Source organism: Gallinula chloropus (assembly GCF_964237585.1).
Source record: "Gallinula chloropus genome assembly, chromosome: 2".
NCBI classification, from domain to species: domain Eukaryota; kingdom Metazoa; phylum Chordata; class Aves; order Gruiformes; family Rallidae; genus Gallinula; species Gallinula chloropus.
Window position 1 is genome coordinate 54,316,770 of NC_140086.1, and position 17,720 is coordinate 54,334,489.

At 40.5% G+C, this 17,720-nt stretch overlaps 1 protein-coding gene across 1 annotated transcript in view; it reads left to right on the forward strand.

Moving 5' to 3' along the window:
* Positions 1–9,971: 9,971 nt before the first annotated feature.
* ARHGAP28 (Rho GTPase activating protein 28) overlaps positions 9,972–17,720 on the forward strand; it is a gene marked incomplete at both ends in the record, with an annotated part of 70,842 nt that continues 63,093 nt past the window's right edge. The window contains one exon of the mRNA XM_084280319.1: positions 9,972–10,096. Coding sequence (XP_084136445.1) covers positions 9,972–10,096 — 125 coding nt within the window. The remainder of the gene's footprint in view (positions 10,097–17,720) is intronic.

Below are 17,720 nucleotides of genomic sequence, written 5' to 3' on the forward strand. Positions count from 1 at the left end.
GATAATCATATCTGTGTTTTTTGCTTGTTATCTCTTTGGAAGACCAGAACTGTACAGGAATGTAAACTTTATCCTGCATGGATAACCTGTACTCTGTCCAGTTTTGGGCCCATCTTAGTCTACAGTAATTAATAAAGATTCATTCTGAGAACCGAGGACCATAAGAAATGTCCTATAAGGTCCATTCTGTCATCCATCTATCCCAGTCCTCTGTCTTCAACAGCAGCAATAGGAGATGTTAGTTGGGAAGAGCACATGAGCTGATCCCCCTTCCTGGTAGGCCCTTCTCCCGTACTCCCCACTATCAACGATCCCTGGAGCAGGGGCCAAAAGGTCACGTTCCTCCTTTTTCCTTCAGTTCTTCAGGCATTTTCATACGTGAAAATGCCTAAAGGACTAGTCAGTTTACAAAAACAGCTAGAGACTGTCCTTGTTTTTTTGAGACTGAAACCTTTAATCAAGCATGTCAAAAAAGGTAGGTAAGGGGAAAGTACAGGGGAGAAATGAAGGAGGTAATTCAGCAAGGCACATCAACTGAAAAAATACTAAACAAATCTGAACTGAATCCAAAGAATTAATGCAGTCCTGCAGATCCATTAAGGTATATTAATACTGTCACTTTCCCATCTGTTCCCTGAAGTTCCAAACCAAAAACAAGTCATCTGCAGTCTTGGCTTCCTCATTGAGTGAAACATTCATCTATTAACTTAATCTGGATTCATTTCCCCCCTGGTGGGACTTTGTTTTGTTTAATAGGGTTGCATACCATGGATTGTAGCCCATTGAGACCACCAATAAATTACATGTGAATAAAAACAAAACCCAAATGAAGCAAATAAATAATAATTACATGTCACTTTTTTTCCTCTAACAGAAATTACTTTTTTGTCTCTGCGTTGAGAAGGTGAGCAATTTACACTAACTAAATTGGTACAACCACCCTGGGAATCCTTATTTTTCTATAAACAATATACAATAACAAACTTTAATGCTAAATTTCCATGTCCTCAAACTCCAATGTGTCTTTCAACTATGAAACAAAATTCCTGGTGCCAGTACCAAAGAGGGAAAGGCTTGACCTTGTTAAGCAAAAAATTGGAAATGTTCTTTGCAATTTCCCAAGCCAGTAATTCCCAGTTGCTTTATATTGCAAAATTCCCTTCTCTAGCCCTCTGATTATCATTGCTCATTTAGCTCACCATGGCAATATAACCACCCACTTGGAGAAGTGGCAAAATTTATTTCTAGTGCTTCAGAAACATACTTAAGCTCATGATGTTCAACACTGTGTCATAAAAGCAGCCTAGAAACTTTGCTGTTAATGTGCTTAGCAAAGTTACGTTCATTAATGTGTTTCTGCTGAGGACTAATCTGGATGATTAGTTGGAAAGGCCTCTAGTCTCCCTAGATATGCCACCAAAATTAGTACATACCCTCTATAGAGAATAATTTGCTAGCTAGCCACTTGCAGGGAAGGTATCTCCTTTCTGTGGCTCACATGGTGTGTTCTGCGTATCTCCTGTTGGGGTTCTCCTTTTGTAGCTGATCAAATGTATTATTTTTTTCACCTATTCCTTTACAAATGTACTTTCCAAACTGTTGAATAACTAAGCTGCAGCCTCACATGTGATTAGGGTGCAGGACTATGAGTCAGGCAGATTAGGTTCCCTCTGTGGTTATGGTACAACCATCCAGCATTTTCCTGGAAAAGTCAGTTCAATGTCTCTGTTCCTAAAACACAGAGTGCCCATACAGAGATTAATGAAATGTGTCTTTCCAACAGATAAATTTCACAATACTATGCAGTAAAGGCATACCTTTGATAATATGATTCCAAAATGCAAATAGCTATTGTACCTTCCAGTGTTTTCTGCTGCATATTAAATCATGTAGATATCTTCAAACTGTTTTGATTTTGAGAGTATTCTCTAGTTGATGTTCATAAATGATAGAAGCTTTAGAATTAGGAATTAAAATTATAACAAACTCGTCATTAAAAATATAGCATTAAATTGACTTACAGAGATTTTGATTGTTACTTTGTGCCTCCTCTTACTGAAAATCTTTAAAACTGGTGTAAGTAGAAAAAAAATCTATTTACTTTTGCAGCAGATCTAACTTTGAAGTTACTAATTTATAAAAATGTCTCTCTGAAAAGAGGAGCAACATTTTTGAGCAGAACCCACTTCATTCTGCAACAACTTAGATTTTTAAAAGGAGCAACCAAAAGTCAACACACAAGTTCACAGATTCCCAGTCATGACCATGGCAACTTTTCAGTTTCTTCAAGACTGAGAAATGAGTATTGCATTAAGGTCTCCTGTCAGCTTGAGCATACCTGGTTGTACAATGATGGCAACACGCTCACAGCATTCCCAGAAGTTGATACTATGCACAGTAGGTGGATAGATCCACCCACCCACATCCGCTGCTTGAACACGTGCATCATTTGTCATAAAGCTTATTTTTATCCTCACCTCTCTTTAGCACACAGACAGATATTTCAGGGAAGCTCCAAGATACCGTGTCTGCATGACCAGTACCAGAATCAGACTCCGCCAATGACCTCAGTTACTAATTTAATGATGCTATGGTGGTACGGTGAAGAAATCAGAAGATAAGACGAATAGTTTCTTCATTTCTGCTCAGGAAAGGCAAAAGTAAATTTAGTAACTTCAGGAATTCTAGTCATCCAGCTGCAAAATGCCAAAGTAGGATGAAGATACAAACTATGCTTTGTTGAAATACACTCCTTTGCTCTAGATAGGGAGCAGAATTTGAGGTTTCTTCTCTTGGGTGCAGATGTGGAAAATCCAGTTAATAGTGCTGTTTGACTCCGTAATTTAAAACCCACAGCTTTTGATCTTGAAAGGAGTAGAATGCAATCAATACAAGATAGCTGATATTGACATGTCTCATTAAGTACCTGATAAACCTCAGTGGTTTCACCTCTCTACCTTGTTTCATCAGTTTTGGCACGTCCCTCAGAACACAGAACAAAGTTTGGTTCAATTAACAGCGCAGTGTTCTGGTGACTATCTCACTTGGTACAACTTTGCAGTACACCAACAGAGCTGTGGCCTAATGCTTCTGACCAGGTTACGAAAGGGCCGGATGAAAGAAATCCTTGGCATGCTTACAGGGAAATACCAAGTGTACCTTTACAAGAAGCCTTCCCTAGAAATGGAATGCTTTACAGGTTAAAAATGTTACAAAACCCCTGAATGTGCAATTGCTTATGAATGTAACAAGAAAGGGGCTACAATCTTTATTAACAATGTTGTATTTACCAAAGTGACAGTGTAATGGCAAAGAGAGATGTATAAATAATTATCACCTTCAGAAACCTGCATTTTGCTGTTTACAGCATTTTTTAAAAATAATACCTTTTTTAAATCTTGAAACAGTGACTTGGGGTGGGGGGGTGTTATATGTTACACATATCCTAAGCAAATATGTATATATATTTGACTGGCCCCTGGAAAACTAGTTTTTAGATGATATTGCTGTAAATTTCTGTCTGGTTAGCTTTTTATTCAAGAAACAATCTTCCTAGGTTTTTTTCATACAACCGTAACTGTGGTTTATATAAATATTGATAAATATATATGCAGTTTTAATATGACTGATTTTCCCTATATCAAATAGAAGTGCTTAAGCCAATGCTGCTGTCTCAGAGGCATCAGGATGGATCCACATGCACTGAAAATGTTCATTGATGTCCATTCCTGATCACTTTTCCCCTTCCATGCTGCAGAGATCAGTTTCTCATTTTCAGCTTGTGCTTACCGAAACATTTTAGAGAAGCAACCAGCCTCTCCCAATGATACTTTTCATAACTTAACCACATTAGCACTGCTTCATGTAATTTTAACTTATTGCCTCAGAACACAAAAAACCACCCCAACAGACCACAACATTCAGCTGTGTATGTCAGCTGTCCCAGCTGAAGTGGTTAGATCAACATGTCATGAAGGAGCATGAACCTAATGGGTGAATGAAAGGATATGAGCTTTTTCTTAAAGTAAACCTCCAGAAAGCCCTATTGTGGCAGACAAATTAAGGAAGTTTCCTTTTCTGTATGTAATTAACATGGGAATAATGTATGGGTAGTCCGATCTGGGCTAAGGAGAACCAGCTTTTGAACTCCTAGAAAATAAATGAGGGTCATTACTAAGCAAGCAGCAATACAAAGTTGTGTAAATGTTTTTTCTCCTATGCTTTTGTGTCTTTTTTAAGATAAAAGAATGCATAGTAAATCACCTAATAACACACACCAAAAAAAAGAACATGTTAAATTTCACCAAAGTATGACGTATATTTAAGTGAGGTTATATTTAACAAAAAAGTGAAGTTATATTTAACAAAAATGAATGCTTTGTTTCATACTCATAATTAAAAACCTTTGAAACACTGTCAGTTGACACAATACTTCATTTCCACTGTCTTTACCTAAGTAGCCTTGTTACCTAATCTGTCTGTAAAGGACAAGTTTTCTCAACGTTGGTTTTAAACTCAGTTTGAAAATATGAAGAAAGCAGAATAACAAAGATTTTCCATTAATTTGGGGGGGCTTTTTTTGCCTGGGAATTTTTCTGTGTTCTAAAAGCAGTGGGTCTGTTTCGATGCAAACCTCACCCACATTCCCAGCTGCCCACTCTGAAGCACACAAACACCTCACCTTCATAGTCCAAAAAGTAAAAAGACTGTAATCCTTCTGGCATCACAGGAATAGAAAGCACAGAGGCTAAATCAAGCATTAGAAACTATCCTTCATCATGCATAAAATTCTTTTAAAGGAAATAGACCTCAAGCCACAGTGAAAATTCTGCCTCTTTGCAGAACAGTTTTTACGGGAGTTATTGGTCCTGAGCAGTAGAAGAGACACACACTAATGTCTCTGACTTTTATGCAGCTTTGTGGCACCCCTGGATTTCAGTCTCCAGGTCATTTTGCATGCACCAACACTTCGGTGTGGTGAGTTCTTCTGCCTCCCACTACTCAAACATCTTTCCATCCAAATGACAAATTAGAGACAAGGAAGAGATTTTTATATATTCCCCTCCCCCCCCCCCCCCCAAAAAAAAAAAAGCATGGAGAAATGCAGTAGTTTTGGCTTTCGTATTTCTCACATAGTTAGACACAAAATTTATTGCAGGCTACTGCCTGAATAAGAGGGATGAGGAAATTTAGACACAGTGCTAGGATGAGATTTTTCTGTATATTGCTCTAATCTATTTCCTCTGATTTAATCAGTGAAAAATGCTGTGTTTTACACAGCTTCCTTTAAAAACTTCGTCTAGTTCAAGTTCACATTAAACTGGCCCAAAATTAACTTCAAAGTTTTGTGAATTCTATCCAACTTGTCCTGGCTAATTTAAGCTGGAGGCGAGCAATGAAATACAGTACCAAGAGATTTTCATGAGAGTTGCAGTTCAAAGGGGAATTTTTTACTTTCCAGGACTCTGTGGCTCTACTGTTATGATGTAACAGTGCGTGTCCCCACTGCCTTGGGACAAGAACTCCTAGCTGACAAAACCCATTCCTCTCTGTGACCACCCTCCTTGGACTTAGGCAGAAAAAGATGGTTTAAATCTACATGAAAACTTTATTTGTTCCTTTCTAAGCAATAGACATTAAATTTGCCACATGAAGGTTGCCCATCATGTTATTGCTAGAGAGTTTACTGTTTAATAATATGTAAATATAAATTAATATCATTAACAACAGTAATCTCTTTTTCATCTCAGTAAGCATTAACTAGTGACTTTCTATGTTTGTACTTCTTGTATATAGTTGTCACAGGTCTTCTTCACCAGAAGAGCTGAAGGCTTCATCATACAACTATGTATCTACCAACCTGTTTCTGAAACAATGGATTAATAATGTTTTTCACTCCTCCTCCTCAAAGTTTCTGCCCACTGATCCATATGCAAACAACTTTTCTGCCAAATTTTTGAGAGAGCAAAGCACTCCCCTTAGCACAAGCATAGTGTAAAATTTGAAAGCACAAGGCCTTTTCCTACAAACCTGAGGGAGATGCTCACTGCTTCACTGTCTATGGACTCTGCACAAATTCTTCTCTACTGTATCTTTAGTTTACTGGTTGCAGTTTACTGGTTGCCACCAAAAACATACAATATTATTTCTCACCAAACTGGTATTAACAGAGTATATGAAAGGTCTATGGAGCTATTAATTACCTGAAAAAAACAACTAGAAGTGTAACAGTTCTGAGTACACAGCAATCTAGTATTGAAGAGGATCCTGTAGAAACACAGGCATCTTGCTTTTTTGAAAACCAGAAGATTAAATTCTCCTTAAACTAATGGAACTGAACAGATAGAAGTGAAGGAGGAATCTGGCCCACGTTGCCTTGTAAGCTTTTCTTATGTCTGTATCACTAGCTCAGTTAAAACCTTGTTTAATGGCTGATGTGTATCTCTGGTTGATTTAGCACCATTTTTAGTTTTCAATAATATGCAGATGTCTAACCCCAAGAGCATAAAAACATTTTTAGCTCCCAGTTTTATATATGTATTTTGTCTGATTAATTTTCAAAATATCTATTTGTACTTGTGCCAAACAGTCTGCAATTTCAATACAAGCCTCCAGTTTATGTCCCAGCACTTTATAAATCTCCAAAGAAAATCTTCCCTGTTTATTTTTCTTAGAGAGAAAATCCCATTTAATAACTGTGGGCCTCTTTTCCTTATATGCATTTTACTATTGAGAGGTTAACTGTATTGGTTTTGAAGTCATACGGGTGTTTGGGTGTTTTTATATTATGGGACTAAAGGAAATAAAAATAATACTAAAAATTCATAGTATTCCTACTATGGACATTATCTACACATAATGTAAAGCACATAACACCATTTTGTTCTCTGATGGTACTGGAGAAAGCCTACTGCTATGCTGCTGGGGAGGGGAGAAAAATTACTTTCCTGATGTTGCAGCCAATACTTTGTCTGCCCCCTGATCGCCTCAAGGACGCCTGCTCTGTTTCTGATGGTCTTTGGTGTCTTCCGCTGTGTTCCTTCAGATGTTTAGTTTCTTGAAGTAAATTTTGGAAAATGGCCTAAAGGTTCTCAGTGGGGATTTTAGATTTATAAATTTTAAGCTCTCAGTTTGATATATGTATTTTAGTTGATTAATTTTCAAAATATCTATTTCCACTTGTGCCAAATATAAATTTATATTTACAATTTACTCCCTCCCATCAGAGAAGTGGGGTACCCATCTGCTGGTCCAGGAAGGGGAATGTAAAGCCAGGGTGGGAAGGGAAAAATAATTGCATTGGTAGCAGCATGCCTGGTCATCCAGGAGCCAGACATGGAATCATAGAATGTTTAAGGTTGGAAGGGACCTTTAAAGGTCACCTAGTCCAATCCCTCTGCAGTAAGCAGGGACATCTTCACTAGATCACATCACTCAGAGCCCCATCCAGCCTAATCTTGACTATCTCCAGGGATGGGACCTCCACTACCTCTATGGGCAACCTGTTCCAGTGACCTACCACCCTCATAGTGAAGAATTTTTTTCCTAATATATAACCTAAATCTCCCCTTTTCTAGTTTAAAACCATTACCCCTTGTCCTAGTGTTACATGCACTCATGCACAGTTCTTCCCCAGCTTTCTCATAGGCACCTTTCAGATACTGGAAGGCCACTATAAGGTCCCCTCGGAGCCTTCTCTTCTCCAAGCTGAACAAGCCCAACTCTCTCAGACTGTCTTTATAAGAGAGGTGCTCCAGCCCTTGGATCTTTTTTGTGGCCCTCCTTTGGACACACTCCAACAGGTCCATGTCTTTGTGTTGCGGGCTCCAAAGCTGGACACAGTACTCCAGGTGAGATCGCACCAAAGCAGAGGGGCAACATCAAACTGACATTCAGACAGTGGACAACAAAGTTGGCATATGAGATGCATGATGGCATCTATCCTAATTTTTCAGACCCCATCCCCCTCCTGAATACCCCAGTAATCACACAGCACAACGAGGACTTCACTGGTTATTACATTCACCCTGGTCCTCACTGAGAACACCTTGGGGTATAATCCTGATGCCACAGGAAGTAGGCAATGCTTCCAGAGTTAGCTTAGAGCCGCCTTCTTCATCTCTAATATATGTACATGGCTGCATGGTGGCTTCCAGAGGGCTGCCATGCTTCCATGGAAGCAGACAGTATTTTATCTTGGGCAACCTGGCTTTAAAATACTTCATCCAGGACACGTTAGCAACGTAGCAAGAGCAAGCCTAGAGGCTCTGCACGTTCAAATATTTATGCTTCCTGGGTGAGTCTGGCAAAAAGTGCTGCCAAGTGTACTGTTATCAATGTCCTATGCTGGCTAATTTAAAACTAACTTGGGCACTGCCTACATTAACTTGGGCGCAGTAACATATTTGACTGAAACGGTCCTGCCCCTTGAGGCAGAATATGGAGCTCTCAGTGGAAAGGTGGAGATGAGACGGATCATTTTCATGCCCTTCCATACCTGAGCTACTTCTCCAGCTGCAGAGACTGACAGTGGAATTTTTGCAGCCCTAAAGGAGCCGGACAGGCATTTTGCATGGTACCTGTGCTGGGGACGCCACCAGCTACTGTGGCAAAAATGCACAGAGGCTGGTGTTTCACTCACAAAGCACTCAGAGAACTATGGCTTATAGAGTAAAATTAGGGACATCCTTCCCATAATTTCAGAGGCAAGACAATAGTTTTCAGGAATAGACATTAATGAGAAACATTTCTTTTCAAAAAAAACCAAACCCAAACACTGAAGAAGTGGGGGAGGAAAATAAAAGGCTGTGTGTTTTCTCACTTTGTCTACAATTTTCTCTGGGTGTTACTACAGAGTTGGACCCCAATATCTTTGTTTCCTGGTTTCCTTTTTAAATCTGGAGAGGAACTGTTTGCAAGGGCATGTAGTGATAGGATGAGGTGCAATGGTTTTAAACTGAAAGAAGGTAGGTCTAGAGTATATATAAGGAAGAAATTCTTTACTGTGAGGGTGATGAGGCACTGGCACAGGTTGCCCAGAAACACTGGCTGCCCCCTCCCTGGCAGTGTTCAAGGCCAGTTTAGATGGGGCTTTGAGCAACCTGGGCAGAGGGTGTCCCTGTCCATGGCAGGGGGAGGAACTCGATGGTCTTTAAGGTCCCTTTCAACCCAAACCAATCCATTCCTTTCCATTAAAGAAAAACATACAATTAGCATAAAAAGATCAAGCGCAAGCATGAAAAAGTATCAAGAGCCTCAGATTGCTCCAGATGAACGCACACTATTGTGAAAGGCATTCACTCATTTCCCAGTGCCCTTCTCATTGTGTACACAGCCATATCAGGCAAAATGAAAGCTTAATCTGTTTTCAGGGGAAAGCAAGTGCAGTTCTCTGCCACAGAAATGATCTGGCATGTAGGAAATCAAGGTTCCTGCTCCTTGATTGTTTAAACAGAGCAGAACCTACTCAGTTTCTGAATCTATCATGCAAGCAGCTTAAATGTCACTCCCTGCTCTGCCAAACCACGTTTTGTGTTTAAGTAATGCTCTCCACTCATCCTGCTGCTTAACCAGCAAATAATCTCACTTAGTTGATCTTATTTCAGCAGTAGGAGGAGTATTAAGAAATTGACTCTTTAAAAGAAAAAAAGAAAGAAGTTTTTCCTGGCGGTCACTCAGTGCCATGCAGGATTATCTCAGGTTTCTAGTTTCCTAGGAACGTAGTAACTTCCCTGTGGGTTGTTTTGTGGGCGGTGGTTTTGAATATATGCTAATTCAGCTTTCCTGACAGGGAGAGGAGCCGTGTCTCAGTTACACGGCTCTCCTGACAGCAAACGGTGGCAAGAGGCTGCTACGGAGCCAGGCCATGAACCAGCACTCGTGACAGGACCGCTCACCCTCCCGTCGGGGCTTGTTGGCAGCCCCCCGGTCATCTTTGTCACCGTCAGCGGGGCTGACATGTGCCTTTGACCATGGAGATGAAGGACTCGGGCAGCGTGGTCCTGACAGCTTACCATCCTCACAGCCCAGCCAGGATCCCAGGCATGGAGCAGAGCTTTGTGCAGGACATCCCCTCCAGCCATTCGCCCAGTAGCAGGTAAAACCTGAGGGATGGGGAACTGGTACCATGCCCTGACGTTCCACTGGGGCTGTTTGTGGGATTTTCTGACTGTGTGTCAGCCTGAGAGTGTTCCCTGATCGCTCTGCCCCTTGGCAAGCGCTTCGCTCTCGCATGTTTCTTGCCTCCACCGGGAAAGTGATTCAGCCCACGGCCACTGCTCAGCATTGGGAGGGGAATATGTGAGTACTTATTTTAAATCTTGTAAGTCAACAGATCAGGCCAGTTTCCTGCCCAAGATACTCAACAAGACAATCCCAAGGAAACAAAACACGTGAATCAGGCTCCTTCTGCTCAGGGCATTTCACAGAAAGCAAGGCTGGACTGACAGAGTCTGGGGCTCAGAAAGTTGGTTTTGGCTTTTTTTGTTGGGTTTTTTTTTTCCTATTTAATTCTTTCCCCATTCACCCATCAGGTCAGAATCAGCCCTTGCCTTTTTGTGAAGTTGCAGTTGCTGTTTTGCACACCCACATGCACCAATGGGGGATTGTATGGTTAAAGACTTAGTCTAAATAGGAAAATTCCTTTGCTTGCAGGCAACTTAAGTATTGTCTTAATGCAGTTGTGTGCATGTGTACTTCCCTGGCCTGTGAGAATGAGTGTATTTGCAGAGTTCGAAAATAGCAGTTTGGGCAGTTTTATTGTTTTAGAAAAATCTGACCTTTCTCCTAAACGTACGTATCTGGATTTTGCAATTTTCTCCAAAAGAAGTGGTATGAAAGTTCATAGTGTAAAAAGTTGAAGAAAGTAGGAAATGTTATTCTGTGGCTTAATTAAAAAAAAAAAAAAAAGAGAACTAAGGTTTGAGAGGTCTTTATTCCCAGGATTTAAGTATGTGCCTTGCCTTAATAAAAATAATTCTATTTACTTCATATTGTTTATTTATAGCCCAATAGCTATTTTGTTTTCAATGTCATTATTTAGGTTAGCCATATCTTCCTGTTCTTTTGTATTTTCCTGACTGTCTCATAAAGATAACTCCTTTGTTCTGTTACACTGTTGTTTGAGTGCAGTACCAAAATACACAATATCATGTTAAGAAAAGAAACACAGTCTGGGCTTTTAGATGCAGTAAGAATGTCATTTGCTACTCTAAACAGAGAGCAGTGGTTTGGCATTGGGTTACGGGGGAGCATGTCATTTCTTCCCCAAGGAAGAATGCTAAACTGAATCTCCCTCTGAGCCTGTGAGCAGCGGAAACGTGGTGTTTTGCAGTTTTTCTTGTAGGTGTGCTAATTGCTTTAAAATGCTCTTGAAACTTAAGCTCGGAGGGTCCAAGGGTTTAAATCACATATGTAGCACCTTAGAAAAGCAGAAGCACAAATAGCAGTTCCTGAACCAAAAAAAAAAAAAAAAAAAGAAAAGAGGATCCTGGTGTTTTGATGAGGAACATGTTTTGGAAGCTCCTGCCATGAGGCAAAGCCATGTGTCTCCCTCTATGTCTTTGTGTCTGTAAGATTTTGGTGCTGTCTCCTCTTTCTTGTCCTCAACTTCCCGCAGCTGTCTCATAGCAATAGCCAAAGTCTGTTGTATGGGCAGTCAGTGACTGAGTTTCCAAAGCCTGTTCAAGAGAAGGATTTTATTAACCCAGCATGCAGTCCTCTGGAATGCAGAATCTATGAAGGCAAATGCACTGAGCATTTTAGCAAATGGTAAAATAGGCTCTAACTTAATCCCTACTTCATCATCTAAGAACTCTTTCCTGGGCTGCATTTTCTGTATGGTTTCCTCTGCCGCCATACTAATGCAAGAAGCTTTACTATAGACTCTGTCTGGTGTTCCTTGATCCCCGAGACAGCCACCCACACTCTGGCATGCTAATTCCTTGACTCCCCAGGAGAGTGATTTGAAAAAAAAAAAATTGCAACCAACAGACGCGTTGTAATTTTTTTGTTTGATAACAAAAGCAGTTGGAACCCAGCGCCTGACTTCCCTCTGCATTTGGTAGAGTTTAGTCAGATGTAGCTTTAATGAAAGCCATGCTTCAGAGATATATCTGTGAGAACAGAATCAGTCTTGGATATTAGCCTTCAATTTGATAAACTGCTGAGAAGTTCTCTCTCATCTTAGGAATCAAGGTTTTTCATTTTCTTTTCTTTCCCCAAAACTTTTCTCTTGCTTTGGAATGATCTCCCGTTATACCAGCAGAACGAGTCCACTCACCAGAGCCAGGCTTGGATGTGACTGTCACCCCGGCACATTTTCTCTAGCAAACGCTTTAATTTTGAGAACCTTCTAAGCAGAGGTTTCTCACAGAAAGGGGAAGCTAATGCAGCCTCAGTTGTCATTAAACTGCTTTGCTCCCCACTATTTAAAAAGACGCTGATAAAAAAGAAGTAAAGATTTGAGTAGCCATCATGAACCTCTAAACAAATGGGCAGTATTAACACTCTTGCCAATCCAAGTACACAGCTGAGAAACCCATGGACACCAAAGTTTACACTAATCTACATCTGCAACTCTTGAAGAGCCAACCAAGCAGGCATCCAGCATGCATGTCTAAAACATACACCAGCAGCATTAGCATCAGCATGAAGAATAGCAGCCACAAGTATTTCAGTTCATAAACCCAGCGGGAGGAAAATGTAAATACCCCATTATATCTTAGGGCATGTTAGCCAGTGGGCTGTCAGGGGGACAGAATATGTGCTTTAGCTGCTTCAGAATTGAAATGCAGCAGTCTGCAATGAAGGATGCTAAATTCAAAGGTGTAATGAAGGGGAGAACAGATTGAAAGTTTGACTACATAATGATGCCATCACCAATCTGCAATGGAGAAATCTATCTTCCAATTTTACAGTTGGATCTTCCATTTTTACAGTTGGATTATGTCAATAAAAAAGTTGAGGAGAGGGTCCACAAATTCCAGCCATTCTCCAGAACAAGAAAGCATCATGGGACTAAAGATAACTATACTTAAAATTTGTCCTCCTCATCTATCTACATAGTTAATTTCTATCTTTCACCTTCTGTTTCATTTTGCAACCTGATTTACTTTATCAGTTCCCAACACAGGGTGAGCCCTGAAAACTGCACTGTTGAGTTTGCCAGAAGTCCAGGAGAATTCTCCAGCCAAATCTTCCTTTTATTCAGTTAATACAACTAGAAAGCTCATGTTTCATTTTTCTAATGAGGCATTCAGGTCCTTTCACCATGCTTGTCATCTGCTTTGCATGATTGGAATTGTTGATAGCATTTCTATTATTCATATAATATTTTTTTTATTTTTTCCCATTGAGAACAAGGTGTTGGAGAGATCTTTGTTTTCTTTGCTTGGCAGTTAGGCTAACTCTATGGCATATAATTACAGTGGGGAAGGTTCCTCTGTTTGTGGCATCCCCCTCACTTCTTCTTTAATCCTGTTTATTAGAACTCAAACGTCACAAGTACCAGTACCAAACACCCCAAAATATCATACTATCCCTTTCAATACAGACACTGTCTCAGTGCAAAGGTGACAGTGCTGATTTCTGTTAAGTAATGGTCAACTTTTCCATCCTCACTTCAGAGAAAGAAAGACTTTGTAGTTGTGCACAAATACCACTCCTGGATTATGTAGAGGAAAAGTGGGGGCATGGGCCCATGTCTTCCTTATTTCTCAGAGTAGCTAGGAGGAGTTATTCCTGTGCTCAGAGGAAGCAGGGATGACCTCTATGCCAAATGGCCACTGAGCTCTAAGGTAATTATGCAATTAGGGGAGTACAAAGCATTCCTAAGTGAGTCATGCTCAAACTTTCCTTGACTCAAGTAAGGGAGTTAGTGAGTTCCTCTGACCATTTGTTACTAGTACATCTACTCATCCTGCACTGCAAATCACAAGCATTTCCACTGCAGTAACTGGCTTACACTTACATGTGCCTGAGATAAGAACCAAGAGAAATAAAAAGCTGGTTCAGAGGCTTTGTTCCTGCAGAATGGATTTAGAGCAGCTCTTGAAGAGCATGCAATGCATTTTGTACATGAAATAAACATCTCTATAATCAATACTCTTGCAAAGAACTGCATATATACTACCGAAGCTAGGAGCAAGCTACACAGGTAGAGGACTAAGTGGATTTCAGCACCACTGAACAACACAGCCAAGACCCCGCTTCTCCCCTAGCCAAGAGCAAGTTTGGCACTTCCATTTGTTTCAGGAAAATGTCTTTCCTATCTCTTCATGTACAGCATGTCTCTTTTCTCCTACTGTCAGGGGGTAACTGTCAGGCAGGCATCATTAAACTAGAGTCAACAAAGAACGGGAAAAAATTCTGAAATTTCTGTGTTACTGTGAATTACCTGCTGGTAGCTTCCTGGATCTCTGCTCTCCAAGTCTAAGGCTTGCAGATTTGGGGTCAGTAGTAAAGTCGTTACACTGGGCAAGCATGGCATCAGATCCTTTTGCCATATTCATCCTCTCTTGCAAGCCCCAGGATACTATAGAGAGATGTCATGGTGAGAGTAAGTGTCCTGAAAAAAAACAACTGAAATAAAACTGGAAGAGGAGCCCTTATGCACCAAAAATTTGGCTTGTTTTTATCCCAACAGAAGCAGATTTTATCACACTGAAGTAAGGTCTGTGTGCCCCAAGGCTGGGTGATCTGGGTTTAATTTCTGTCAGGCCTGATTGAGCAGCTTCCCTGCTCAGTTGTATACAACTGATGTCAGGAATGTCTTCTAAGTGATGCAGGATAAACAACCTTAACTATTTTGGATGTTTATCTCACTCTATCATAAACTTCCCCAGAAGACAAAAATAAAAAGCTGGCTCCTTTTCCACAGTAAATCTTGAAATGACTTGGGCCTCATGCAGTAAATTGGACTCAAGACCTATGAAATAAAAATTTTAAAATGTACTAAAAGTGGTAAAAGAAAACCCCACAAAATGATATATAGTCTAGGAAAAGACTGTACTGTGACAAGTTGGGCAAAAAATATGTTTTGTGGAAAAAGAACTTTTTGTAATTCTAGTTGCTTTCTAAAATAGGACTTTTAAAGGCATATTTTTTTTATAGATGCTAAGAATGATAATTCTTTATAAAACTTTTACCAGGAGGATACATATAACAAAGTCAGACAATAGTAGACACGCTTTTCCTGTAGGTTTTAGAAATACCTACACAATGTCCCCTGAGAGCCTCACTGAGGAATGTAGTATTTATAGCCAGTTCCTCATGTTATAGTTGAAACTAGAGTTGGCTTCTCTGGTTTCTTTTTAGTTTGGTGCTCCTGCTGCTCTCCCTGGTACCTCCATATGTAGAGCTGATGGAAAACATCTGGCACTGTCCCTTTGATCATTTTGTTTGGTCGAGCATTTAGCCAGCTGCCCCATTCATTTTTAACTAAGTCACTTATCTCTGATTACACGAGGGTTGGAGCTGACCACCAAAAAAAAAAAAAAGAATCTGAGAGCCCCACGTGTCCTGCACAGACACCTTCAGATTGCATCTGGCAGACTGACAGCACTGGCACAACAGCCAGGAATCAAGAACCACAAAGTGTTATTTTTGCATTGGAGATCAAAACAATTCAGTGTAAAAGTGTGGAAAATGTGCAGTGGTGGGAACTGCAAGACATGACTGTGGAACACCAGTAAAAGTCCTAGCTGGGGCAGTATCTGAAAAGCGTCTGGTTAGCACTGTGCAAATATAGAATCACATCCTGAAATAGTGTGGAGTATCCATAGCAAACAATCAAGTTAACATCCTGGATTTTGGCTAACCACAGTACAAGCAGACGCTTGGCCCACTGCGGTGCTTTGCTCCAGCTGGCCAGGCAGAGCACAGCTGGCAGGCAGCGCGTCCGTCATTAGAGTGGGATGATGTTCTGTGCAGTCCTCAGGTACCTCCGTGGTGGGATCACTGAGAAAACATGGGAGAGAATCTGGGAGAAGAGTATCCAGAGTCACATGCCAGGTTTGTGACTGAAGCCAGGCACCCTAGCTAGGATTTTGGCCCCTTTGCCTGCTTTGCCTTGGCAGAGACAGCCTCCATCCTACTGTGTCATCCCCCCATCCTATTGCATGTTCTAGGGACTTCGCAGGGGGTGGAAGGAAGAGGGGAGCGAAGGACAGGAGAAGGGCCACCTTCACAGGTACATGACTTCAGTTTTCCTTTTGTGTGCAAAAAGAAGTTGGAGTGAAAAAAAGAAACATCTCCCAAAGGATTTTGTGTGGTGGGGCCATTTACAGTTGACCCCTGAGTCCCACAGACACATGTGGCAATGGGTTTTGGAATGGCATTTAAGTGGTGATTTTGAAGTCAAAAGCTGAAGCAGTTTAAAAGACAGGTTGTTTGAAAAAGAACACCTATTACCCAAAGGACTATTTTAGCAGAGGTCAGCAGAATTGCTTGAGGTGGCATCCCTTGTAATTAATGCAAGGGAAAGACTGATGTTCTGTGAGGGATCCCTCATCTCTGTAATTTCTTACCCTGTCTGTATCTGTTAAGTTTCCAGACGCTGACAGAGCCTCTGGTCCCTGAGGAGAGTGGAACAAACACTGGAGCAGGGAGCCTATTATCAGCTTGTTCGTTTGAAGACATTTATGATTTCTTATTCAGGATGCTATGTGTAATACTCGGCGGCTGTCAGCCTGCGGGGTTTTCAGATGTGTGAAATCATCCAGTTCAGGACAGACCTATGCAGGATGTTTAGATGTTAAAAGTCTGAGCAAAAGAGAGACAGAATCTCTGCTACTAAGTGTTGCCATTATTGACCCAAGGACTACAGAAGCTTTTCATAGCATTTCTTTCTGCAGAAGTTGTGCTGAGTATTTAATGAGCAAAAAATACTAGCTTTCCAATGGACAGATTTGGGCAGAGACTAATATATTTATACAAGGTCTGAATTTCACTCACTGAGTAGTAGGTTCCTCACTAACAACAGCCTTGCTGACATCAGAGTGTGAAGTTACCTAGACTCTGTGTTAGCCTATACATACTCTAGGTATGGCTACTGAGAGCCTCATCCCTATCAGTTTCTCTTTCTCTGGCTAAAAAAAGCTCAGAACAAAATCCCTTTTAGGCTTATTTTCTGGCCCAGTGATAATCATATCTAGTGGTCAAGAGAGAATCTAAAAGTGAGAATGTCAGACCCTTTTTAAGGTTAATATTAGTATGACAGCAAGAGATGGATAGTTGTAGCATTCAGCCCAACATGAAATGCCCTTTTTTCTTTTTCTTTTTTTAATTCTTGTCTAATGAAAAGTCAATAATAAATCATGCAGTGGAACATCAAGTGGGATATGAGTCTTGTTTGTATAGATGGACTGAGTTAATGGATACTTACTTAGGTGTAGTAATGGAGATTTTACCCCTGAATTCAGTGGAAATGGCATCACGCCATCAGAACTCAGGGGTTTTTTGGTCAATAACTTTTCTTACAGGACATCCTCTGATTATGCTATTTCTTGTTACAGCTCAGGATGACTTCTTATTTAATATGATTATTTCAGAATAAGGCATCAATATGAAGTCTTAGATAATTAAAACATGATATTGACCTCGCCTGTCTTCCTTTTGCAACACTTTACTATTCAATATTTTGAAAACTTATGTTCTAAATATTTGTCTGGATGTCTCAGAGATTAATATAAAATCTTTGCTGTAGCTGCAGGTGAAACATG